The following is a 27,838-nucleotide window of genomic DNA, read 5'->3' on the forward strand; positions in this document are numbered from 1 at the left end:
CGTCTCTATGGGCCCCCCTCTGAGACACCAGCCAAGCAGTGTCATTGTTTTGTCATTGTAATGGGCCAATGTCAATTGTCTTTTGGGCCCTTGTCAGCCCCATTGAAGCAGACTTACACATGAATGACTTACTATTTCATAACTACTACAAGCAATCACTTGGAAAACAATTCATATTGTTATTTTTAGAGCGTGGTGAATTCAATTCCTGGTTGTTAAGTGCGATCTAATTGGTCGACAGGAACAAGTGTGCAACGCGTTTGACTAACGTCCATTTACACAGACGAATGATGTGGCAAAAATCAAGGCGCGAATAAAAAGAAATAGTTCCTAGATTGCGTTGTGTTCCTCTTGTCCTGTATTTTTAAATTCGCTGTTTTAATCAAGTAACCTAATGTCGGGTTTAAACACTGCGGTAATACCAATGGAAAGGGGAACGTGACTGCCAAAAAATGCACTTTTTAAAAAGTGTAACTTCGTATTCATCCGCCACACTGAGTACTTCCATTTCCGGGATGTTTTCTGTGCTTGCTAACCTCCACCGCCATTGCGGTTCCACGGAGTCGGTGTAGTGGCAGCCCGCCGTTAGCCAGGGGAAGCTCGCGAGTCGAGAGCAAAGTGAGTATTCGAAACGTATCGTCACACCGACAGAACTTTCACTTCAATCTTTGGAACCTCCGAACTGAGGCTCCCTGGCTGTCCGGCTGGGATCTGAGAGACGCCGTAGTTTGTTAGCATTTGAAGAAATCGGAGGAGAGTGAGAGGCACCGCCATGGCTCAGATCCTGCCAATTCGTTTTCAGGAGCACCTGCAAGTAAGTGGATTAATTAATTATTTCTTGTGTGTGTGTGTGCGTCTTTGCATTCATTCACGCTTGCTATGAATTTTCTTGTGCCATTGGAGACTTTCGGGTCCCAAGCAAACATTGCTAACTAAAGTTAGCCTCGCGAGCTATGCTAGCTAGCCGGGCTGGGTGGATGACGTTTATCTTAGTTAGCATCTAGCCTTCTTGCTAACAGTTTAGTACGCCGCCCTTGTTCGCTTTAATGTGGCGTCACTTTATCACCGACGATTGTCGATTGAAATTCAATGGCGGACTATTAACTCTTCGCTGACTTTTAACTGAGCATTTTTTGTCTGGGCCAATACCTTAAGCGCGTAGCGCTAAAGTATCACCTCCGTAAGTTGACGGTCTTAAACCCATACAGTTACTACTGTGTGAATGCCACACACAATTAAAATACATGATCGTGTTACGTCTACATGTGTCCTTACTTTGAATTATTTGTTCGCGCGAAATTGTGTGATGGTTAAGTAAACGTGTGTGGTTGTCTTTCAAAGTTTCGGTGTAGCGCCGTAACGCCCTAAAACATACACAGTTGTATTAATAGGATGAGGTCACGTTCGCCTGTGTTTCAAGAAGTCATGTGATGTGTTCACGTCTTTACACTTTGTGCTCATTTAAAGCAGCTATTACCATGGCAGCTATTTAATTAACGGCACATTTGGAGGGGGAATGAATGCAGACATTTGTTTAAAAATGCACTACATCTGAACAATTATGTTGGACTTTAATTCTGTGCTTGGTGAATAATTGATAGCTAAAAAAACAAAGCCACGTTTAATTCCATTGTGCCGGATTAAAAGGAGTGTGTGAAAATTAGATATTTTTTCAATGTTCATTATTTAAAAAAAAAAAAACACCATTAACTTCAGGTTAAGTAATCGTTAATTAGATTACATATCGCACACCTCCCTGACAGGGGGCTGCCATGTTTTGCTGCTTTCTTTCTGCAACAGGCACCCAAAGGAGACAAATTTGGCGAAGGTAGTTCCTCAACTTCATGGCTATCAGGCTGCCATGTTTTGCCGCCATCTTTCTGCAACAGATACCCAGAAGAGACAATCTTGGCGAAAGTAGTTCCTCAACAGCATGTCTGTCAGCATTTGTAACAAATGCACTTACTTGGTCACTTGAGGGAATACTAGAAATCGGTTGTGGTGACATTTTGCTTGCGCCTCTGCTGATGAAAATGGTTATAGGCTTGCAAAAAATATGGTCTCTCTGAATCACCGTAGTGTGCTCGCTACAAAATGCAAGCGCTTTGAGCTGAGGTCGCTGCATTCTATTGACCACTCAATCGCACTAAATTCTACACACTGTCCCTTTAATCTTATTAACAGAAAGATGTGTTGAATGACATTTCACCATTTAACAACTTGCCTATGTAGCCTATCAGAAATAGCGATTCAGATTTTTATTATGGTCTGTTTCGCAGAAAAAAGATGTGTTCTAATCTTGCTTTGACCCTTACATGACATGTCTAATTGGACCCCCTCTTTGACATTGGTCTTTCTTTCACATCTACCTACTGACGAGAAAGCCTCAGGAGCAACTAGAGGTGCAGTATCTTGGTCAAGGATACATTGACATGGTCACAATGGCTGGGGATCAAACACACAACTTCTCTACATTGGGAGATGACCAATCTATCACTGAGCCACGCTGCCAAGTTAGTTATCTGCCTAGCATTCCCCCAGTTTGCAAGCAGCCAGCAAAGACGGAATGATTGTTAACTGCACGATGTCTCAGAGACGCAACAAGTTTAGTTTTACTAAATCGGAGCTGATCGGTTTGCGTGACCTATCACGAGTAGCATGCCGCTTCAGATTGGTGAACTTGGCGAGAAAGGGGGGGAAATGGCATTAGTGTGAAATAGTTTACAGCTTCGAGATCGCTGCAGCTTTGGCGATCACGCAACAGCGTTGTTTCGAATTGCGATTTCAATCAGAAAATGATAAATCGCTTATCCGTTCTCTGAGGGCTCAAAGGCAACTATCACTAATGAATGCAAAAGTTATTTCATGCATGTTTCATACTCACTCAATTAAAATCCGCAACCAGACCCTGCGGAATATATTAATCACATGGCCTAAAAGAACAGTTGTGTTAAACTAAAAAAAAAAAAAATTTTTTTACCCAGGTGCGATAAACTTGTTATAGCATCTAAATTCTGCTTCAGTGCATGTTCAAAATGAGTCAAACAGGTTCAGAATAAAGTCTTTAAAGTATGGGATTTGAGTGGCTGCGACGTGAAAGCTGAAAATGTGGGGGCAGTAGTGTTAAACTTTCCTTGTTGATTTACTATATTGAGGATGGGAAAGTTTCTTGACCACGAGGTCAACAATTTCTGTCAAACCAGACAAACTGTGTACCATGTGACAGTGCTGCACTGAACCCTCATTGCAGAATCCCAACGCCCCTTCAAATGCTTGCCAAAACCGTATTTGTGGAGATCGTCCGAAATGCCACCTCTTGATCCACCGCCGTGCAATAACTGTAACAAATTAGACTTGACTCAAATAGCATCCACTGAATTGCAGTCCTTGCTGACTGAATGTGAGGGCCCACGTGGCGCTAGTTTCCCATTCTGGTTTCGAGAGCTATATATCTTGATGAACACGTTTCTGTGCCACTGTCTTAAAGAGCAGGAGTTGTCATAGCAGAACGTTTTGCTTCAATAACGTAATGACCATCACTTCCCTCACAACCTACATAATTCTTAATTGATGCATAGGTTATTATGCCAACCCCTTGTTTGTACACTAAAGTGTGAAACACTTAATTTCTCTTGCAGAGAGCTGGTAAGAATCACCTTCCCCTTTTTAAGTCTTTACAGGCATGACTTGACAGTCAACTTGCAAAGCTTGCGTTTTCATACATCATCCATTTATATATGATGGTGCAGACATCTGTTAAGTGGACTATAATTGCCTGAATTTCATGTTAAATGTTTTCCTTAACACCTCGTTTGGTATATGCACTCAGTCCGTCACATGATTTACAAAACGTCCACTTAATGCAAACTTGATTTTGCCAGGATTTATTCTCACTGGTAGTGTTTCCTGTAATGATTTAGTGTTATAATTGGCATTTAATTTCAAGTACAACTGCATGTGTTGACTCAGAGAGTTGTCTCAGAAAATATTTAAACTAAGTAAAAAAAGCTCACTCCTACCATTTTGAAATGTTAAATTAATTCGCTTTCATACTTCCCTCAGTTTTGCGTGTGGCCTTTGAACTTTGCTTGTAACAGACCTGCTGATATCCCGTGACTAGCTGGCAAGGATGCAGATATGCTGAAGACTTGACATTGTGCAGCGTTGTCTAAATGTGAGAGAGATTGCGTTGGGGAGAAAAGGGGAAACTGCACTGCCAAGACTCTCCCCTTCCGAATTCTTCTGAGAACACGATGAATGGACGTAAAAATCGAGCAAATCTTCCTCGCTTTCCTTTTCTGTATGATAGTAAAGGCAGTCGTTGCTCCACCTCCTTTGAGCTGCTCACATGTCACCCACCAGTGTCACATGGTAGTGGAGGAGGCTTGAACTATTGTTTCAGTCTCGATGGACAATGGTCCCAAGTTTCCTGTTGTGGAATATGGCTATGAAGTGGTGCAAGGCTCAGCACTTTACATAGCACATCCTTCCCTGCCCTTCCTTGAACTTTACATGTGAGGGTGAGGACATACACAGGACTTTATTTGTGCTGAGTAAGATGATGCTTTCCTTTGAAGGAAATGGTAAGCAAGTTCTATGAGCAGTCAAACCTCTTCTGGAGGTGTCAGGAAAGTTTATCATTAACAACCACTGGTTCATTTTGTGGCATCTAACGTGGATAATTACTTACGAGCAAGTGCATCGCTCCCTCAGCCATTGACATGCTGTTGATCTGTGTGTTGAGAGGAAAGGGGTACTAACAGGTTGTGAAATTGCTCAATGGCTATGCTACTCTTCAGCCAGGCTAGTTTAGACTGCACAACTTGTACTCAATTTTTTTTTTTTTTAAACATCACGAGTATTTTAATTAATTTGAGTTCTTTGTATAAACAAAAATTGTAAATGCCGGTTTTATTTATTGGTAGCTTTTTATTTATTTTTACAACATTACATATGTCCCCGGAAGTCTGTCGCAAGGAAGAACCAATTTGAAAAACCACTTTGGGACATAACTGGGTAAAGGTAGAGTTAATTCTAGTTTTACTGCCAACTACTACAGCTATCAAAATGAGAAAATGTCTTCACTATTTCATTCAGTTTCTCCATGGGAGACATCAGCAAAGTTTGTAGTTCGAATAGGGAAGAAAATATTTCTTTAATATATGATTTTGTGCCGCATCCCCCTGCAATATGTCATTTGTGGATGGTCCTTAACGGACATTAAGCAAGATGCAGCCATTCGCGCCATTATTGCAAATACTTTTTAAGTGACAACAAATGCAGCCGCGATCATGTGACATATAGTTTCCCCATATGTTCCGACACATACTACATGTGAAGAGGGATGACACTCCACCGAGGCTAGGATGACGTATTGTATTTGATTTATATTGCCCACCCCTTCATAATGGTAGCACTCCATTTGTTTCATCAAGATAGTTTATTCAAGTTTGACTTCTGTCTCATTTTTGTTGAACACTTGTGTGGTTTTTGTTACAACAACTATAGTTCAAGGATGATTGCTGCTTCACCAAATGTGTGATAACAACAACTGCCACTGCTTATCATTGAAAACAGTTAAATTTGGAATTTAAGTACTTGCTGCATTCCTTTTGTTTCCTGTTTTGTGTTTAAATCCCCAATAATAATGTTCTCACAGGTATCTGCACTGAAAAATAGCAGTTATGAAAGGAAGGGATTCGCACTAGGCCAAGTTTACAGTGAAATTGCTTTTTTTTTTTGGGCACAGTCAAAAAGGCAGCACACAACAAAATAAAGTACCCATGTTTTACTGTTTTTTGAGAAAAAAGGGAAGCCAACATAAAGACTGTTGACTGTCTCAAGTCCATCAAATGATAACATCAGGGTTGTCACAATATCACAATACTGTGGTATTAAAAGTGCCTCTCGTATTTCTGCGTCGGCCATAAGCACGTTGCTTCGCCGGTGCTCTTTCCACTTTTCTTGTTCCTACATACATGCACCCGTTTAGTTGTGTAATCCATACGACCAAGTAAACGCATCGCAACAAACACACTGATTTTCCCATGTGCTCAAAATGCTGTGCTTTAATGCCGAAATAATATGGCAACAAAATGCCAGCGTTTTAGCCAAACCATGTAGGTCTGAAATGCTACGTGACCGTGATGCTCTTTTCAGCTTGTTTCGGGTGGGGTTCAGTAAGAAGAATCCCTTGTTGCAACACGCTTTTAATTTTACACTGAGGACATTGACTTTTATGAGCGCAAATAAGCTCATAAATCCACTGCACTGGAGCTGCATGCTGGTGTCCGGTCATGATGGTTTGTTGGGAAGCGTGGGAAAAAAGTAGTGGCGTATAGTCCGGAAAGTATAGTAGTTTAGCCAAAGGTTTGATTTTTACCAGTGCATGTAAACCATAACTTTATCGACTTTATATTAACACTACAAACGTTCACTTGCTGGGTTTCCATTTCAGTTCTTGCACAATAAAAGTGATATCTCCAATTTTGATAAAATACAGTTGCTACTTGTTTCCATCGAAGATTGTGTGGCTTTCGGAGGCGTTATTCTGGTAACGTCCCGTCTCGGGAGTCAACCCGACGGGTGCCGTAGACGCCCTGGGTGCGCTCGTTGCTGTGGCTGCCGGAGTCATTGCTGGAATTTGAACGGGACTGGGCAGCGTCACGTGACCAGTGGAAACATGAGACATCTTTCCATTATACTTTTGTGATATGCTTCCATATTTTTTTTGCAATATATGAGGGGTTTTTCTTAATGTTTCAATGCCAGTTTGTTATAGCCCAATTTGCATTTTGTAGAAATGGTAACTTTCACCTCTTGCAGCCCACTTGGAGTCATCCTAAAATGCTGCGCTTTTTCCTTCCATAGCTCCAAAATCTGGGAATCAACCCATCCAACATAGGCTTCAGCACCCTAACCATGGAGTCGGATAAATTCATCTGTATTCGGGAGAAAGTTGGTGAGCAGAGTCAGGTGGTGATCATTGACATGGCCGATCCGAATACACCAATCCGCAGGCCCATCTCAGCTGACAGCGCCATCATGAATCCAGCAAGCAAGGTCATTGCACTCAAAGGTAAGGCAATCTATTTACAATACGGTGGTTATCAGATGCTTTTACTTATAGCCTGTATTGTTCGGCCTTGACATATTTCCTAGCAGTTTTTCAATATGGAAGACAAACATTTTCGTCAATTCTCTTAAACATCCAGCTAATAAATCTTTCCACTTTGCCTTTTTAATCAGCGGGTGTGTTTAATGAATATCAGTCCTATAACTGTTTGAAATAGCATAGGTTTATTTTTTTTATTTTCTTTTAAGTATCCATGATTGCTTTGACTTTTTTTGTTGTCTTTGTCTTTTCTGTGCTTTGTTTTTCTTTACTGCTTTCTTATATGCAGACGGTGAGTTAAAATTTAACTTTTATATTGTGGAAGTAAAATCCTGTTTTTAAAGAGACTTCTGAGTGATGTAATCAATTCAGTGAAGCCTGCTTCGGTGAACTGAGCGGAAAGACATGAGGTTTGGTCCAATTTTTTTCAAGGTGGACTTGGATTACCTTAAGTCTTGCCCGCCCCAACACCAAAACCCTCGGCGCCCCTAATTTGCTCTATTACTTTGGGGGGGCGAGGCGACCATTTCCTAATTAAGACGTCAGAATTTCATCTAACTAAACAGGATTTATCTTTCATCAATTTTAGCTTGCTGGCATTCCATTTTTTTTTATGTAAGAGTGATTGATTTAGAACCTCTTTTACATATACCAATGTTATTTTAATTCATATTTCTTCTTAATTTCCATTTGAAATCCATGCTGTCTATCCAATATGTTTGTTTCTTCCTGATTGTGTTTGATAACTGTAATTCAGTGGATTTCACACGCCTGTAGTAACCTCTCAAATTAAGGGATTCAAATTCAGACTACATGAACGTAACGTACACCTGCAAGCAAGAAGCACATTTCCATGAATATTTTCGAACGACTATGCATCTGTTTTACACTCTGGGGATTTCTCCTCCTTTTATTTATACATGTGTTTTTTTCCTTTATCTTTCGGTCATCGGTGTGACCGTAATGTTGTTGTTCAATTTGGCTCGATGAATTTAGTAATTGGATTGGTCAGTTGGGTTGTTTGATATTGTAAAGATAGCCATACAATTTCTGCATGTCTAACTTCATATTGTTTGAAGTTGTCAGGATTGAGCTTTGTATTATAAAAAGTGAAGCACTCCCACCCACCCACAAATTCTTGCTTTGTGTCATTGATTCTTTACAGCTTAGATTTACATTTGGCAGTTTTGGCACCATAAAACTAGGAGTAGTCCCGATACACACACACAACACCATGATTCACTGTATCGTCCTGCGCTTGCTCATTGAAATTTGGCTGCTGCTGCTAAGTGTTTGACTCTCATGGCTTAGTGATGGCAAAGTGATCATGATGGTCTTGCTTGTTTCGCCTTGGTACCTTCTTTTTCTCATGATGTTTGAGTAATGAATAATGATCAAACAAGGGCGTCACACTGCTTCTTAATAAAGCTTAAACTCACTCAATTAACCCCCAACTAATTAAACTTGATGCAGGTGAGTAAATCTAACATGTTTTATCTTGTGGCTTATCATTTTCAAGTAAGGAATCAAATAATGTAATGCTGTAGATGTTTTCCTTAAATTCTTATTCTAAAGATCCTGAATTATGTGTGTGTATTCCCCCACGCCCTTAACTGCTTTGTTTCACTCTTATATTGCACTGTTTTATTTGAGATGCAGATGTTTGCCTTTTTGTGAGTTATTTCTTGTTTACACCCATCCATCTAATTTATTTCCGTCTTTTCAAGGCTCTTTGATTGACGGGTTGGCCACGTAGTCAAACATAAAACTTGGGTGCAAAAACTTTGGTAAATTGATGAAATTTGGTTTTGGCTTCTTAATATACAAAAATTTAAATGCCATCTTAATTCAGCAATACTGGATGCTGTAAATCTACCAATTTTTGTCGAATGCAGTAATACAAATTAGGAAATGGTGTTATATGGGTAGATACATTTTCACATGAACAAAAATGTTGGTAGCCCTCTGTTCATGAAAGCAAACCCCACAATTGTCAGTAAAATGACATGAAACTGACTCAAGTCATAGTTCTTCCCTTTTGGAATGTGTTTCAACAGAATGAAACAGGCCTGGTCCAAAATGAAGGTGAATCAGAAGCTTAAGTTCCACAGCACTGTCGCCAAATCTCCTTGGACATTTAAAGAGATAGGTTACTATTTGTGTTTCTGAGCGATGAGAACATCCTCCAAAGAAATTAAAGGTCAATTCGAAGATCAAGGTGCAAAAGTGTCATGCAGTAATATAATTTATGGGGATTGCTCAAAATGTTGTGCAACAAAATAAACAATTAAGGGTACCACTATATTTTTCCAGGCATGTCTCATTCATTTTTTTAAAGGATATCATTGGACCACGACGCAAGTTATTTTGGTGACCTTTGTGGGGTTTCTTTCTGAACTGAGGGATACCAAAAAAATATGCAGACGTGTATTTTAATCTGTCCTTTGGGAATTCATAACGTGATTGACTTGTTCTCTTATTATGACGCTGTAACATTTCATTCATACTGGATGCAATTTCTGACTGGAGCATGTATGGCTGTCGTTGCCTGATCAAAAATTCTTTAAATTTCATCGTCCTTTTCTGTTCTAATTTGGTGTTTCTCTTCTTCTGAATGTGTATGTATAAACTATAACAGTCTTTGGTTGTGGCTTTTGCCCCTTTCCCCCCCACTTTTAGCTGCCAAAACCCTTCAGATTTTCAACATTGAAATGAAGAGCAAAATGAAGGCACACACCATGACGGATGATGTTACCTTTTGGAAGTGGATTTCCCTCAATACAGTCGCACTTGTGACTGACACCGCGGTCTACCATTGGAGCATGGAGGGTGACTCGCAGCCCGTCAAAGTCTTTGACCGCCACTCCAGCCTGGCAGGCTGCCAGATTATCAACTACCGCACTGACGCCCAGCAGAAGTGGCTCCTACTCATTGGTATTTCAGCGCAGGTAATTTATCACAGATTTCCTTGGTCAGGAACTGCAAGCTAATTCCTGGCTACTGGTTAAGGCAATGGGATATATTTTTTTTTATGCACTTTTGAAATGAGCTGTTTTAGTTGCATTTAATACTTGTTAATTGTATTCTTTTGAAAGGTTGCTGATCACCTTAATGGCTTCTCACAATGAGTTAACAAGTTTGGAAACGGCTAAATATTATGCAACACAATTTTGAAAGGAAACCATGATGGATAGCTGCAAGTGTTTACATTTTCAAATGATCCCTTCTACGGCATTCTTAGAATTACACTGTCCCATGACTGGTGAGCTATTTTCTGAACGGGCCTGCAGGAGACTCGTGGTCCTTGCTGGCGTTCTGCCTGCAGGCATGATGTTTGTGCCCCCTGGTCTACAATACAGCTTCTGATACATTATAGTTGGAGTCCAAAGTGCAGTGGTAACTCCAAGTCCCTTTGTATTCCAAAATTTTTAATGTAATGTATTTTTTTTCTTTTATCAATCCTCTAAAACCTGAAACTGACCAGGCTTTTTAGATAAGATTTTAACACACAGTGACTCTAATGTGAAGCCTTGTGAAGTGTAAAAAAATAACTAATCTAGATATCAACGCGTAAAACCAATACACTAATAGTGCCTTACTGTGAGTAAGTGAGTGATGCTACACTACCACCCCAACATGACCGAACAGTGTGGATTAATTCACATAATAGCTAGCCCCACATCACCTAAACCAGTGACAGGATCAGGTAGGTTCGCCCAAATTCCAGAATGAATCACTTTGGTGATGTGGTTGAAGCACTATGATGTCAAGGCATTAGCGTTTGATGTTATTACAATGTTCAGCTACGTGACCGACAAGTGATGGTGGGGGCTGGGGTGTTTAGCAATATCGTGTGCCATACCTCCACAGTGAAGTGCATTTCAATTAATTGGTGGTGAAATTGTGCCTCCACCTGTCATCAACAAGGCAGTTTAATCTATGTGGTGGTTAATTGTTCCTTTAATCACTGAAAGTCGTCCAGGTCCTGAAGTAGCAACATAGCACCAGACCATCACACTGCTACCTCCATGTTTAAGTGTTGCGATGATGTTCTTTATATCCAGCTGCTACCCTCTGGTAGGCGCTATAGAACACCCTTCCATCTCATTTGCTGTACTGCCTCTCACTAGGGTTGCTGGTGCGCTGGAACTTAACCAAGCAGACTTTGAGTAAGAACCTTGGCACTCCCTGAGCTGGTCGCCAGTCAGTCACAGACCAGCGCTATCGAATAATGCACACCGAAACCAGCAGACATTCCAAGACTTTATTTCCCTTGCAGTTGACTTGTATTTCATTGTGACACTTTTGAGAATTTGCACATCACTGTCGACTGTATAATCCATTAGATAATAGTAAACTGTTGGTCACATACCTGTTTACCAAATAGGTTCTCTTTTATCCTAACTAGCAAAATCGAGTGGTGGGAGCCATGCAGTTGTACTCGGTGGATAGAAAGGTTTCTCAGCCCATTGAAGGACACGCTGCCAGCTTTGCCCAGTTCAAGATGGAGGGGAATTCTGAGGAGTCGACCCTTTTCTGCTTTGCTGTCAGAAGTCAGGCAGGTGGGAAGGTAAGTGAGCATCACGGAAAAAGATTTTGAATGCCCTTGGCATTTCCACTGTCATAAATCACCCCCCCCCCTTTTTTTTTTTGACCTGTGTAGTTGCACATCATTGAAGTGGGAACCCCACCAACTGGCAACCAGCCGTTTCCAAAGAAAGCAGTGGATGTCTTCTTCCCCCCTGAAGCCCAAAATGACTTCCCTGTTGCCATGCAGGTGTGTATGCTTGTAGAATTAAACACACGGGGTTTCAGAGGTGGGTGTCTTTCTCTCATTCGTCAGCAAAACAACAAATCAGTACTTTAGCCGGTTATTGACAATTACACTGGACGCAAATCCACGTCTGTCATTGCTAAAGCATTCTTTTTTTTTTTTCTTCAAGCTTCCTGTCATTAGTCAGAAAAACAGTCATCTGTCAGTGACATACTAACGGAATGTCCACCTCTGCCTATTATGTGTATTAATTGCCATCGCAGCAAAGAGACTTTGCAAGTGCTGGATATTCATATCTTCATTACGTACCCTCTCTTTGACAACATCCCATTACATTTCTTTAACAGGGTTGTCTATTTAATTATATGGAACATAATCTGAATTTGAAATACTTCCTCAGTTGTTTTCTGTTCACATTTTTGAATGTTTTGACTTTTTTTTTTTTAACAGATAAGCTCAAAGCAGGATGTAGTTTTCCTCATTACTAAATATGGCTACATTCACCTTTATGACTTGGAAACCGGCACCTGCATCTATATGAACCGCATCAGTGGAGAGACTATCTTTGTCACCGCTCCTCATGAAGCCACCTCAGGCATCATTGGAGTCAACAGGAAGGGACAGGTAAATGTGTCAAGGCACTATTATTATCGTTCTCATGTGCATATTTTTGTTGTTCAATTTCAAAATATTGAGAAGATGTTTGTTTAATGACATGTGTAAGCTTTTGCTTCTGGTCTCAACGCAAACAACATCTCTGAGCCTTTGCATGGAAGCAGTGTAAATTATCCAAGGTGTAGTGTTTCACACAGAGAGGGAGTCATGTGTTGTTTCTTACTGCTCGTGAAAAGCTGAACCAGAAAAAGGAGAACTGGATCCAGCCAGCTGATGAAGAATATTCCATTCAGGCCATGCAGCACATGAATAATTGAGGGCAGAAAAGAAAACTGATCTTAAGGCAGTGATGGTTTTGGCAGCATGTTGAGGCTGAGAACAGCGTATGTGTGTGAACCAGCCATCTGGAAAATAAGATCGCTGTTTCCATGCGTCCAGTTTTGTTAATAGGTTGACAGCAATATTGGTGTCAATGTAGGAAGTCATGGATCACTGGCAGAAGATGGGTTGTAGTATTATTTTAAACATGCTGTTTGTTCCCCTTCAATAGATGAATGCTACGTTTCACAATTTGATACCACACCTAAAGCTGCCTTTGTTTTTTTTAATTTACTTAATTAGTTTTGGAAATGCGTGTGATAAATCAAAAAAATGTTGAGTCGGCCTTGACTATGTATTTCTAGTTTTAACATGCATTTTTTTCGGAGTCCTCAAGCTTCTGCAAATCCATAAAACCATAAGATCATGTTGCTACAGTCAGTATGCACTGTGCAGTTGCTTGGAGGAAGACATCACTGAACTAAATGGTGGTTAATCTTAAGGGATACTCTGCTACTATCTTTAGTAGCCGACACTTAGTAACCTACCCGTTCATGTCACAGATAATAGTTGAGGGTTTGTGGCCTGGTATTTGAGTGACAGTGGAGGGAGGAAACCTATCTTGGTTAAAGCTCCAGAGTGAGCATACCCACCTTATTATTCAGCCTCATGAGCCTTTGTGAATTATGAGTGAGATGTCATGTATGAACTGGAATTGGTGTTGTGTTAATATTAGATTTTTCTTCTCAAAATAATAATTACAATCTATTATGCCATCAAGTAACCAAATTAGCGCTGGAAATGAAGTCTAATCAACTATGGTAATGGATGGAGGTCCGGCCTGCTGAGCTTGTTTGTTGAGGGGGGCCAACACAGACTTTCTTTCTCCCTAGCACCTCCTCACCGCCTCCCTTATACCGCCCCCACTTCTTTCAACTCCCTTTTCATTCAGATGCTAGACTGCGCACAAAAACTGTGCGTGACACTGACCCACTCAGAATACATTTGTATTCAGAAGCCACAGCCCAAGGCCAGACAGATTTAATGTGACCCACTGTTCGATTCAGCTGAGTTTGCTTTAGAGCATGATTAAGGTATTTTGTCATATGCTTACAGGGTTAGTTAAAAGACCACCCAGTACAGATGCACTCTGTGCAAGGCAATGAGAAATGAATTGTTTGCATTTTCATTTTTTCTTTTTGTTAATGAAGGATTTGATTTATGGTTTTTTGTGCCCAAGTCTATACCAAAAAATATATAATATTCCGTCCATATCAATGTTATACAGGTGCTGTCGGTCTGTGTGGAGGAAGAGAACATCATCCCATACATCACCAATGTGCTGCAGAATCCAGATCTAGCTCTACGTTTGGCTGTCCGCAACAACCTCGCCGGTGCTGAAGAGCTCTTCGCCCGCAAATTCAACAACCTGTTTGCGGCTGGCAACTACTCAGAGGCTGCCAAGGTGGCTGCCAACGCACCAAAGGTATTCTTCTTGTCAGCCTTCCACTACTTTTATGTATTATTAGGATGAAGGATTCCCCGACCAAGTTGCTCTTCACTCTTTGTCGTTATTGACTCAAGACGAGCATTAACTTGCCAATCTTAATTGGGAACACGAAAAGAAAAACACTGAGACACAGAGCTGTTTGAAAGTAGCCCAGTGATGGCCAATTTGTTAGACAACACTTTTTCCAAAGTACGCAAGTTAAGGTAATGCCTATCAATTGTCTGCTAAAATGGACTGTCTCGCATCAGTTTAGTTCCCTTTTTTTAACTGTCTGACAATTTCCATCAAAGGGTATTTTGCGAACCCCGGACACCATCCGTCGCTTCCAGAGCGTGCCTACTCAAGCAGGGCAGACATCCCCTCTGCTGCAATACTTTGGGATCTTGTTGGACCAGGGCCAGCTCAACAAATTTGAATCTCTGGAGCTTTGCAGGCCTGTTCTCCAGCAGGGAAGAAAGCAACTTTTGGAGAAGTGGCTCAAGGAAGACAAGGTATTTAATTAATGTCTGATGGAATTTCTGTCCCCCCAGGGAAACCCAGAGTTATATCAAATGTTACTTGGTATTTTTAGTTGGAGTGTTCTGAGGAGCTTGGGGACCTGGTGAAGGCAGTGGACCCCACCTTGGCCCTTAGTGTCTACCTGAGGGCTAACGTCCCCAACAAGGTCATTCAGTGTTTCGCCGAAACTGGCCAGTTCCCCAAGATTGTTCTTTATGCCAAAAAGGTTTGTTTATCCCGCTAATTTCTTCAGTTACAAATGGCCCTACTTAAACAAAGATCATAAAACCTTATATTTTTTCTCTCCCAGGTCGGCTACACTCCAGATTGGATCTTTCTTCTTAGGAATGTAATGCGGATCAACCCAGAACAAGGTCTACAGTTTGCCCAGATGCTGGTGCAGGATGAAGAGCCTTTGGCTGACATCACCCAGGTTTGATATGATGGCATACATAAATTCACTTTTTAGACAATTCCTACCTAATTATGCCTTCTGTGTGACTAAAATCTGTTTATCTGAGTAGAATTTACCAGACATGAAGTACAGGTAATCTTTTCTCCAATTTAATTACTCATCTCCATTTATGTTTTGCTCAGATCGTGGATGTATTCATGGAATACAATCTGATCCAGCAGTGCACCTCTTTCCTGCTGGATGCCCTTAAGAACAACAGACCATCAGAGGGACCTCTGCAGACTCGCCTTCTGGAGATGAATCTCATGCATGCCCCTCAGGTTGATACATGCTTTGCTGGACACATCCGTCCAAGTACCTTCAATATAGTTGACCTTTTAATACTTTTTTTGTCATGACTGTAGGTTGCTGATGCTATCCTGGGCAACCAAATGTTCACCAACTATGACCGAGCGCACATCGCCCAACTTTGTGAAAAGGCCGGATTACTGCAAAGGGCACTGGAGCACTACACTGACCTGTATGACATCAAGCGTGCTGTGGTGCACACACATCTTCTCAACCCTGAGGTAGAACTATTCACTGTTACGTCTAATTAACTCTGAAACAGTATTTCAGTGTATGGGAACAAGACAAAACGGTACCCTCTTCAAATTCCAGTGGCTGGTGAACTTCTTTGGCTCGCTGTCTGTTGAGGACTCTTTGGAATGCCTCAGGGCCATGCTCTCAGCCAACATCCGCCAGAATCTGCAAATATGCGTGCAGGTGGCCTCCAAGTACCATGAGCAGCTTACAACACAGTCTCTTACGGAACTCTTTGAATCTTTCAAGAGCTTTGAAGGTGAGATTCTACCCGTAAAGCTCCTATGTCCTATGTTTTTTTTTGGTTTTTTTTTAAATATAGTTTTTCAAGATGATTTGGGTTGGAAATTCATAGGGCGCCCTTTTTCAAGTTATACTAGTTTGTCGTAAACACCTGGCAGATGAATGAAGCCGATAACGCATTATTTAAAATATAAACGCAACAATATAGCAAGTATTGCCATATCTCAATTTCACAATGCTTTGGGAAGTCTGTTTCATATGTGATCAGGGTAGTAGTGTGTTGAGTGGCCACTTGTCTGAAGAGCAAAACACTACCCTCTGCTGTCAACTTCACTCCACAAAGCAATCTGCTGGAAGCTATAGAGACTTTCATTTCTCAATTTCATTTCACTTTTGCAGGGTTGCGTCCGTTGTATATTTAGGAGGGAGAAGTTGCAAAAGCTGTTATCTCACTGAGCGGCAAATTTTCTGGAATGTTACATCCTCATCAGGGTTCGAAAAAGGTTGCAGAAGGTTGCTGAGATGTTTGCAGACAGTTTTCACTTCGAGCAAGCAGTTTGTCTTGATTTTTGTTCGCTTTTTTTTAAAAGTATAACATTTGTGGCACATATTTTCCTCCTTGTGGAATTTCTCCCTCAGTAATTTTTTTTTTAAACCATACTGCAATAATATTGTATCATGACAGTAACATCTTACATCAGACTGTGAGATATTGTCAATGTTTAACATTGATCTACCACTAGATTTTATTTTTTAGTTCTGCTTTCAAATGCTGATGAATGAACTTCAATCAGAAATATATGTATGTTTTTGTTTTGTGAAGGAGAGTCAAGCTTGTTAAAATGGCACTCAACTTATCCCTGAGCTTTAGTTACATGTACTCGGAATCATGTCCCCAAACTGTCAATTCAGCAATTAGGCCAGAGCAAATGCAGGACAATCAATAAACTGCAGAATGCACCACTGGGTTTGAGATTAGATAGATGGATTGGTTTCTAAAATATTTGCTGGATTTCAAATAAAATGTCATGCGGCGAATCAGTTTGTAATTGTTCACATTGTTACTAAATATTTGTTGTTTCACTTTATACTAGCTGTTATGCTTGGCTCACTGGATCTCATGAAAACTTGCTGTGTTTCAGGTCTCTTCTACTTCTTGGGCTCCATTGTAAACTTCAGCCAAGACCCTGAGGTTCACTTCAAATACATCCAGGCTGCTTGCAAGACAGGCCAGATCAAGGAAGTGGAGCGCATTTGTCGGGAGAGCAACTGTTATGATCCTGAGCGTGTCAAGAATTTCCTGAAGGTTAATGCACCTTTATCTCTGTAATTTCACTTGTATAACTTTTTCTCTTTGCAGTTTCTTGCTGTTCAATGATAACTATTTGTTTTTTTGTAGGCTGCATTATCACTGTTATAAGCACAAGCGGTTTCCCCAAATTATATAAAATGGGTTGTTGCCTTGATTTGAGTATGAACGCGAGTGTGAAAGTGAATATATATATATTTTTTTAAATCTGCTACCTTAATCATAAAACTCAAAGCGAAACACCAAAGCGCACATTAGGCAATGGATATTTGAACAGAATTGGTGCAGCCACACATGTATACAGACAACATAACAATACTCTGACATTTTTGTCTTTGTCCTCTGTAGCAAACGACTAATTACTTCAGTTTACCGAGTTGTAATACTTCAGTTGTGATGTTTCCTTTGTTAAGTCGCGTCTATATTATACTTCCCTCTGGTGGCAGAGGCACGCACACTAGGATTAATTCGGATTGTTATATAACTATTTAAGTCCTTTACATTTTATTTAATTGTTACAATTGTTTCATGAACTACAATACTGTATTATAAGCATTATTGAATTTTTCATTAATTTCAATGGGGGGAAATGTGAGTTACTTTGGGGGATAAATTTGAGATGCCACTGCTCTGAGTTATGATCGCGGTAACGGATCAAATCAAATTTGTAAGTCAAGACACTACTTCTTTAAACTTTTGTCCTATTACAAACGCCGTAAAGTGCATTTTAACTCCCCCACTTACTCTCGACAACTGCATGAATATTCAAACCACTATCATTCTTTTTGTGTGCTTTTCCTCTTTTGTCCTTGGAATGCAGGACATGTACCAGGTAAAGATGGCTTTTCACATAGAAAAGATCTCTCTTTTTTGTTATTCCTTTTCTCTTTAACTTGAGACAAAGGATTGAAATTGGGATTTGTGTGGTCTTGTATGTTCTCATACACCGCAAATCCATCCACGCATTTGCAACATGCTTGCATATCTTGAGTTAGTCCTAGTCTTCATTGGTGAACTAGCTAGTTCCCTGTACTCCTTATGTGAGTAAAGATTTGTGACGTTAGTATACTGTGCATAGTCCCTCAGTAGAGCCTCAAGTCTGTGGAGCATGTTATTGGATTAAACAAATTGCGCTATCCCAGTTTGTTAATCCTGTGCGGATGGATGCAATGTGTCCACGCACTCCAGTGCATTGCCGGTCCTAACCTTTGATAAAAGGAAATGGCTACTATTAGGATGTCTGCTTCACAAGAGCTGGGTTGACGTATCTGATCCGGTTTGATGAAAACATTGAGATGTGTTTCAATATCTCTGTGCAGTTGAGTGTGGAAGTAAGGCAAAACCCTTGTTGCTTTTGTCAAATTGTGTTGTTGGCTACGGTTGCAATGAACCTTTTTCCTCTCTTGCTTTGTTTCATGGACAGGAAGCAAAATTGACCGACCAGCTGCCGCTCATCATCGTTTGCGACCGTTTCGACTTTGTCCACGACTTGGTCCTGTACTTGTACCGCAACAACCTGCAGAAGTACATTGAGATCTATGTTCAGAAGGTAATCTTAGAAGACATTCTAGACAGAACTTTGCAGCCTTGCGATGCAAACTTAATCCTCGTCTGTGTTTTAGGTGAACCCAAGTCGTCTGCCTGTGGTGGTCGGGGGTCTCTTGGATGTGGACTGCTCAGAAGATGTCATTAAGAGCCTGATTCTGGTGGTCAGGGGGCAGTTTTCAACTGATGAACTGGTGGCTGAGGTGGAAAAGAGGAACAGGTATCGTTAATGTGCAAAATGAAACATTAACACTTGCGTACCATTTCAATCTTAAATACCTTCTAGCGGGACTAAACACATAGGTAATACATACTATGAAGAATGGAAACAAGACTTTTTCAGCGATTATCATGCTGCTGTTTTCCTGTGTTCACTTGTGTGTGCGCGTGTGTTTTTTTTTTAAAGGTTAAAACTGCTGCTGCCATGGCTGGAGTCTCGCATACATGAAGGCTGTGAGGAGCCAGCTACCCACAATGCCTTGGCCAAGATCTACATTGACAGCAACAACAACCCTGAACGCTTCTTGAGGGAAAACCCATTCTATGACAGCCGTGTGGTGGGCAAGTACTGTGAGAAGAGAGACCCCCACCTCGCGTGTGTGGCCTATGAGAGGGGGCAGTGTGACCAGGAGCTGATCAATGTAAGGCTTAATTTCGTAATTGGCTTGGGTATCAGGAGTGAACAATGAATCAAATTCAGTGTGGTGGAGTGCAATTTTTAAATTGCAAAGGCTGAAATTTGGAGGGGGGGAAATGCATCATTTCGGTCAGTCAGTAGGCTTAATTTTCTATGTATATTTTATACATGTATAGTGTCTTGAGAAGATCAGTGCAGAAGAAACGATCTTGTTTAATCAAACATAATGACTTTTTCGTGTTTGGTAGAATTTTGTAAATTTGTTTTAGTGAACGTTTAAAACTACAAGTCAAGCTATTTACTTAGTTAAAAATTCCCAAATCAACTTTATTTATAGAGCACTTTAAAAAAAGTGCTGTGAGCTCTGGTCTGGTCTGCTGACCTGAGGCACTGGGCAAGTGCGTAGGGGTGAACGAGCTCAGAGAGGTATGGTGGGGTGAGACAATAACCTGTAAGATCAAAACATTTATATATGATAAATCTGATAGTTTATTGTAATATTGATTAATACATTGCTTGTTTGGTAAAAAATACATTTAAGCTGCTTGTTTCAACACAGGTCTGCAATGAGAACTCGCTGTTCAAGAGCTTATCTCGTTACCTGGTGCGTCGTAAAGATCCTGATCTCTGGGCCAGTGTGCTGCTGGAGACCAACCCTTACAGACGACCACTTATTGACCAGGTATTTGCAACGTTCAGTTTACATAGTGTCTTTTCTACAGTACATCTCTAAAACTTGGATGCCTCTCAGGTGGTGCAGACTGCACTGTCAGAGACCCAGGACCCAGAAGAGGTGTCGGTCACCGTCAAGGCCTTCATGACTGCTGACTTGCCCAATGAGCTTATTGAGCTACTGGAAAAGATTGTGTTGGACAACTCTGTCTTCAGTGAACACAGGTATTTATTTTCAGCCTCTAGATCCCTATTTCTGTTAATCACACATTATCACGATCAAATGTCATAAATAATTGGTGCTGAAACAGAGTGTCTGACTTTTGCCTGCAGAAATCTGCAGAATCTGCTCATCTTGACCGCGATCAAAGCTGACCGCACACGCGTGATGGAGTACATCAACAGACTTGACAACTACGACGCTCCCGATATCGCCAATATCGCCATCAGCAACGAGCTGTTTGAGGAGGCTTTTGCCATCTTCAAAAAGTTTGATGTCAACACATCAGCCGTGCAGGTAAGGGTTTATTGGTTTTGTGCAGGTGACTTAATGGCTCGAGCGCCCCAAAACTATTTTTATTTTTCTGTGTCCTCTTTTTGTCTCTAGGTGCTGATTGAACACATTAGCAACCTGGACCGGGCCTATGAGTTTGCAGAGCGCTGCAATGAACCTGCGGTGTGGAGCCAGCTGGCCAAGGCTCAGCTCCAAAAGGGTCTTGTCAAAGAGGCCATAGACTCCTACATCAAAGCTGACGACCCCTCTGCATACATGGAGGTTGTGCAGGCTGCCGATAAGAGCGGTAAGGAGAGTGTGTGCAGCGATTTTTAACCAAACCTCACAGGTCATTAACAGTGATCCCCAAGCGTAATGCCATCTGGTGGACAGAAATGGATGGAAACGTTTGAGTCACATCTAGTAAATAGCAGCCATCCAGGGAAAGGCACAATTGAGTCAAAACATATACATGGCATTCTGGAGACCTGCGGTTAATGATGTGAAGCGGCCAATAGATGTAGAAATTGTTTTTTATGGTAAAATCGAGCTGTTGCGGCTTTGAATCAGGAGTGCTCCGTAAATTACATTAAATTAATTGGCAGGTTGGAAATTTTTTTTAAATTGCCTAAGGTTGTGAATGTCTCAATATCTTTGCAATTGTGATTTCAAAATCTCCTCATAACTATTTTGTGTTTTAGGTAACTGGGAGGACTTGGTCAAATTCCTCCAGATGGCCCGTAAGAAGGCCCGCGAGTCCTACGTGGAGACAGAGCTGATCTTCGCTTTGGCTAAGACCAATCGCCTAGCCGAACTGGAAGAGTTCATCAACGGACCCAACAATGCTCACATTCAGCAAGTAAGCTGTGCGAATAGTGCACTCTGCCGTTGTGCTGCCTGCTAGGAAACTCAAGCTTTGTAATTATTTTTCTTTATAATCTCCTAGGTTGGCGACCGTTGCTATGACGAGAAGATGTATGAAGCTGCCAAGCTGTTATACAACAACGTCTCCAACTTTGGTCGACTGGCTTCAACCCTCGTGCACCTCGGGGAATACCAGGCTGCCGTAGATGGCGCCCGTAAGGCAAACAGCACCCGTACCTGGAAGGAAGTCTGCTTCGCCTGCGTAGATGGACAGGAATTCCGACTGGCTCAGATGTGCGGCCTCCACATTGTGGTGCATGCTGATGAACTGGAAGAGCTAATCAATTACTACCAAGTAAGATTGATTTCTATTTATGTATTGGTTGAAGCTTCCCCATTGCAATTCAAATTGGTAAAACAATGAGGTCATTGAAATAGACCACAAATTATGATACTCTATGATAAATGGTCAAATAGATTTAAGAACAATCCAGGTTATTAGTGGCAGCACTAACTAGTTAGTCATTTTGAAACTTGATATTTAGTAAAATCACTTAAGACTGACCTGCGGTCATGCTCACTCCCCCCTTCAGGACCGTGGTTACTTTGAGGAGCTGATCACCATGCTGGAGGCAGCGCTGGGCCTGGAGCGCGCACACATGGGCATGTTCACAGAGCTGGCCATCCTTTACTCGAAATTCAAACCCCAGAAGATGAGGGAGCACCTGGAGCTGTTCTGGTCAAGAGTTAACATCCCCAAGGTCTTGAGAGCAGCCGAACAAGCACACCTGTGGGGCGAGCTGGTTTTCCTCTACGACAAGTATGAGGAGTACGACAACGCCATCATCACCATGATGAATCACCCAACAGATGCTTGGAAGGAAGGGCAGTTCAAAGACATTGTCACGAAGGTATACCATGAGTTTATTCCACCCACATGACATAATCCTTAATCAAGAAACAGGTTATTGTGCTCATGCCAAATATTTTTGATACAATTATGACGGCAGTTTAATTGTAGTCTACATGCCTTACATCTTGTCATCATTCTTGTTGACTTGTTTCTTTCATGTGTTCTCTCATTGTTTCCCTTGTGTAGGTGGCCAATGTTGAACTGTACTACAAAGCCATCCAGTTCTATTTGGAGTTCAAGCCCTTGTTATTGAATGATCTGCTCATCGTGCTGTCTCCAAGACTGGACCACTCTCGTGCTGTCAACTTCTTCAGCAAGGTACTCTTTTTAGCTTCTCAATAACGGCATGTTGAGCGAGGTCACACTCAGACACATCAATTTTTGAAACGTCATGAAGAGAGAACAATTGCCGTATGCGATTCACTGATCCTGTGGTGAACTTGAGATGACCCACACAGCACGCCACACATGCGACTATCTCTGCTGATAGTTGCGTAAGGATCGGATTGAGGACGTAATGATGTTTTGCCTTGCTGCAGGTGAAACAGCTGCCACTGGTTAAGCCCTACCTGCGCTCGGTACAGAACCACAACAACAAGTCAGTCAATGAAGCACTTAACAACCTCTTCATCACAGAAGAGGACTATCAGGTAAGCGAGCTGCTTTGTCACTGACCTTTTTTTGCTGGCATAAATTATATTACAAATCAGTAAGTGTCTTTTAAATCTCTGCCAGGCTTTGAGGACATCAATAGATGCCTACGACAACTTCGACAACATTTCACTAGCACAGCGTTTGGAGAAGCATGAGCTTATTGAGTTCAGAAGAATTGCTGCGTATCTATTCAAGGGCAACAACCGCTGGAAGCAGAGTGTGGAGCTCTGCAAGAAGGACAGGCTTTACAAGGTGCTTTTCTATATTGACCACACATTCCTGATCTTTTTGTATTTTATTAATTTTTTTTTGCATAGACTGACTCTTCCTTACCCCACCATGTGTTGTGTGCACCCTGCAGGATGCCATGCAATACGCGGCAGAGTCAAAGGACACGGAGCTGGCCGAGGAGTTGCTGTCCTGGTTCCTGCAGCAGAACAAGAAGGAATGTTTTGCTGCATGCTTGTTCTCCTGCTATGACCTCCTGCGGCCTGACGTGGTGCTTGAGACCTCCTGGAGGCACAACATCATGGACTTTTCTATGCCATACTTCATTCAGGTCATGAGAGAACATCTCACAAAGGTAAGTCATTAAGACCATTTTTTTTGTGAGTTCAGCTCATGGCAAATAGTTGCTATTGTTTTTTTCTGTCGTTGAATAGTTCTAGTTAGCCTGCAGTCCATTTTTTATTAACGGTGGAAACGGTTTGACTTCAGAGTTGTGATTTCAGATTTTCGCGTGTGCAATTATTTTTTTTCCCCCATACAGGTCACTATCATAAACTATTAATTGATATCTCTGGGTTTTTTTTCTTCATGACATGTTGCACATGACACATTATTTCCTTAGTTTGCATGTTGCGTTCGTGTAGATGATTGATGGACTTCGGCTATTTTATCTTGAGTAAAAGCAAATATGTCATGACTGTGGGAACTAGCAACACTCTTGTTAATTGAGGTCCCGCTGTACATTTCACAGTAAGTAAAACGCCTGTACTGTAAATGCTGACATGTTTGCCGAGCTATACAGTCTCCAAGTCCAAATTTATTGATAAGGTTAAATAAATGAATAAAGCCTGGTAATATTTCGTTAATCGTAGGCTGTATGAAATTCTATTGCTAACAGCCAGTGTACGGACACTACAGTCCATGTAACTTGTTGAGAGAAACATTTAACTGTTTTTCTATGCCGCACGTTTCTCTTACAGGTTGATGCAGTTAAGGAGCAGGTGAACTTGCAATGCTGTTTGATTTTGAACAAAATAGCGTTGGCGACTGCAGCCTTTGTTATGCATGGTTCTAGTTTGTACAACAAAATGTTCACCATTGCAGATAGTGCCTTCTCTTTAACACCAGTTTATCACTGTGTTACCTTGTGGGTGGCCAGAACAAAATGGATTTATTTAACTTTTTACTTTTACTTTTTTTATTTTATTTTTTTTATTTTACACAAGGAACTAAAAGTAGCCCATGCAAATTTATTCACACCTCCCAAATTAATTCTTTGTAGAAACACCTTTTGCTGCAATGACAGCTGCAAATGTTTTTGGGTATGTCTCTCAGCAGCTTTGCACATCTAGAGCCCATTCTTGCTTGCAAAACAGCTCCAGCTCCGGTAGATTAGATGGAGAGCATTTGTGAACAGCAGTTTAAAGATCTTTCCAGGGATTGACTTGGCCTTTCTAGCTTTGTAGATTTTGTTCTATGTTTAGGGTCATTGTCCTGTCCCAAACTCAAAAACCGTTTCTTTCAAAATGGCCCTGTATTTGGCTCCATTCATCTTCCCATAAACTGTTTTCATGCCCCTGCTGAAGAAAAGCAGGCCCAGATTTAGGATGCTTCCACCATCGAAACAATTGAAGCGGGATGCCGCCTGTGTCATTTTTGCATTACTTTCGTGTGAAAGGAGCATCTGATTACTACCTTAGTCCCATCCATGCCTTGTTGGTGCCCTTGCACTGTAGAGATCATAATACAAAATTCGAGGCACCCCCACATCCTCCACTAAATGTCATTCATTTTAAATGTATTACTTTTACTCTCATTCTAGTTAATTTCTGAAACCACTCTAGATGATTCTTTCAGTGACCGGAGTCTCCCACCAGTTTAGTCCATGTCTGTATTTGCGGCCTAGGAGGGTCTTTCATATAAAGATTGCACTGTTATGACTTAACGATTGCATTAGAGACTGCTGCATTGTCCGACTAATTCAAGTACAAATTTGGGTTATGGCGCAAACTGGGGACTCACTGTAACGGCTGTACACGGCATGAAAGCTGGATGTGGCTCCCCCAAAGGTTGCTTTGGTGGTTGACCGGCATGAGCATGTGTGACCTGGGTGGGTTCTTGTTTTTGTTTTTTTTGTTTTGTTTTGTTTTTAGTTTTAATCTATTCTTCTTTTTTTTCTTTTTTTTTTAATGCAATCTCCTCTTGGCCAAAAAAGAAACTCAGTCTCCTCCTTCCGTCACCCTTCACCCGCTCTCCACGATAGTGACACACAGCATGGGAAAGTGCCTGTTTGTATTGTTGAAACAAACTGTCTGGCTAGTGTGCAGCTGCTTTGGGTGCACGGAATTGTCAAACTTTCTTTTTTTCTAACATTTTAGACTTAAAGATGAATTCAATTTGCGGTTGAAGATATCGTCTTTTCTTTTCTTTTTTTCCCTAAATTTGCGTTGATACAATGTTCTCAATAACCATTTTGGATATTTTGGTTGCAACTAGACATGTAAGCTTTTTCTTTAAGAGGTTTTTGTAGTTTGCAATGTGGCACGAAGCAAATTTTGTTCTTTGCTTCGACAGGTAGACAAACTTGAAACCTCAGAATCGCTAAGGAAAGAAGAGGAACAAGCGACAGAGACGCAACCCATCGTCTACGGTAACAGTCTTAATCATCAGTACTCATTTGGGCAAAACTTAAAATTTCTTCATTGTGGACAATATAGTAGGTATTAAGAACAGATTGTCGTTAATATTTTTAAAGGATACCTATTTATCCTTAATTTAAAATGACTTCAAGGTGTCTTAACAGGTTTCTGACATGCTTTAGTCAAAATAACTAAGCATCAAGAATTGATCACACTTTACTGCTGGGCCAATTGTAAGTGCAAATTTTGCCTCAATGACAATTCAGGGCAGAGTTAAGGCTGGCTGCAGTTCGAACTTAACAAAACAAAAATCTCAGCATAGTTGCGTCAATTTTTCACTCGCTGACCATTCAAGTCCCTTCAGGTTACAAGCATCCATTTTCAGACTTAACTGGAATAAAAAATGATCTTGAGACATTCAAGTCAATTCTAACTAACATTTTCCCACATTTCTTGTTGCAGGCACACCCCAGCTGATGCTGACAGCAGGCCCCAGCGTAGCCGTGCCCCCCCAACCTGCGTACGGTTACGGCTACCAAGCACCGGCTGCTCCGTATGGTCAGCCCGCCTCTGCGCCAGGATTCGGCTACGGCATGTAAAGGTCGCCCCTGCCCTTCTGTTAGGTGATCATCCGAGGCCCACGATTCCTTTTGCTGACCATTATTGTCTCTCTTTTTGCCCTCAACACGGAGCAAATTAGGGATCATACAAAGAACCCCGCCCCCCCCCCCCCTTTTTTTGTATTTTTTTCCCTTACAAGCTTTCATGAAGGACTCTTGTTGTTTTATTTGTTTTCAAAGATTTAATCACAAAAGATTAATTTGTTTTCACATTCCATATTGACTAGATTAATTTCTTCTATTTTATTTCAATGGTATGTGGTTTATGTAAAATAGGGTGGGCCGGGGTGGGGGAAGAGCTAGTTCTCTTCTCAGTTGTGACGCTTCTGATTTGCACTCATTAGTGAGAAGATTAATGTAGACCCTCTTTCTATTCTGCGTGTGAGAGAGCAGCTTCCTAGCTGTAAAATGAGTTTAATATTGTATATTCCGTCACAAAACCTTCTTGTGCTCCTTTTCTTTTGATTCTGTGACCGCCACAGTCCGGAAACACTACATTGTCCGTCATGTACCTGCAAAACAGTCATCAGGGCCAAATGTCAAAAGAGTATTTTCAGATATGACCGACTATTTCCAGTCTATGCAGGACTTTGTGCATCCATACGACATGCCGTTGTGCTTTAAATGCGATCATGACGTGGGACCATTCCAACTTAAGAGGGAAGGGCACCCTCTGTATGCTGCAGCTCGTTTCGGCAACTTTTAGACAGGGTCACTGCAGAAATTCTCGAATTAAATAGCCTCTTGTGGTTCAGAATTGTCACAGGACTTGTGGTAATTTGACATATATAGATATATATAAAGAAAATTGCATCTATACAGAAATCATTAATTCCTTTTTGAATTTATAACCCTGCCTAAATTATCCACAATGGAATTGTGCACTTACAATACTTGATTGTGCATAATCGGGATCATGACGAATGAAACAGCTGTTTTGTTTTCCACTAAAAAAGAAAAATAAAGGCTTCTGGTTTGTCAAGTTGTTTTGTCATTAATGAGTCTTATCTGAGTGTACGTCCATGTAGAGGTCTTGAATTATTAGACGAGCTTTATACAGCTATTTGTGCCCCTCAACGTTTGTGATTGAGCAACACATCGATAACTATCATTTAACATGTATTAAAATGGGAAGTTTGCATGACTGCCTGACAATGCTGTTGTTTCAGGCCTGCCTTGATGAGTTTTGCATGTT

General features: G+C 41.1%; 1 protein-coding gene across 1 annotated transcript; it reads left to right on the forward strand.

Annotated features, from left to right (window-relative positions):
• Nucleotides 1–518: 518 nt before the first annotated feature.
• Nucleotides 519–27,625, forward strand: cltca (clathrin, heavy chain a (Hc)). The gene is made up of 30 exons (XM_088278988.1): nt 519–814; nt 6,871–7,078; nt 9,794–10,062; nt 11,523–11,684; nt 11,778–11,891; nt 12,339–12,512; nt 14,110–14,307; nt 14,622–14,822; nt 14,903–15,055; nt 15,140–15,262; nt 15,427–15,564; nt 15,649–15,813; nt 15,905–16,085; nt 17,212–17,375; nt 18,802–18,927; nt 19,001–19,143; nt 19,330–19,564; nt 20,120–20,242; nt 20,312–20,457; nt 20,566–20,749; nt 20,840–21,032; nt 21,427–21,584; nt 21,672–21,944; nt 22,183–22,500; nt 22,689–22,820; nt 23,042–23,152; nt 23,238–23,408; nt 23,518–23,739; nt 25,959–26,034; nt 26,486–27,625. Exons 1-30 carry the CDS (start codon nt 773–775, stop codon nt 26,620–26,622), a joined length of 5,040 nt encoding a protein of 1,679 aa, XP_088135114.1. The 5' UTR covers nt 519–772; the 3' UTR covers nt 26,623–27,625.
• Nucleotides 27,626–27,838: the final 213 nt, after the last annotated feature.

This window comes from Idiotropiscis lumnitzeri, chromosome 17 (genome assembly GCF_059441095.1).
Source record: "Idiotropiscis lumnitzeri isolate Australia: NSW breed Sydney's pygmy pipehorse chromosome 17, RoL_Ilum_1.0, whole genome shotgun sequence".
NCBI classification, from domain to species: domain Eukaryota; kingdom Metazoa; phylum Chordata; class Actinopteri; order Syngnathiformes; family Syngnathidae; genus Idiotropiscis; species Idiotropiscis lumnitzeri.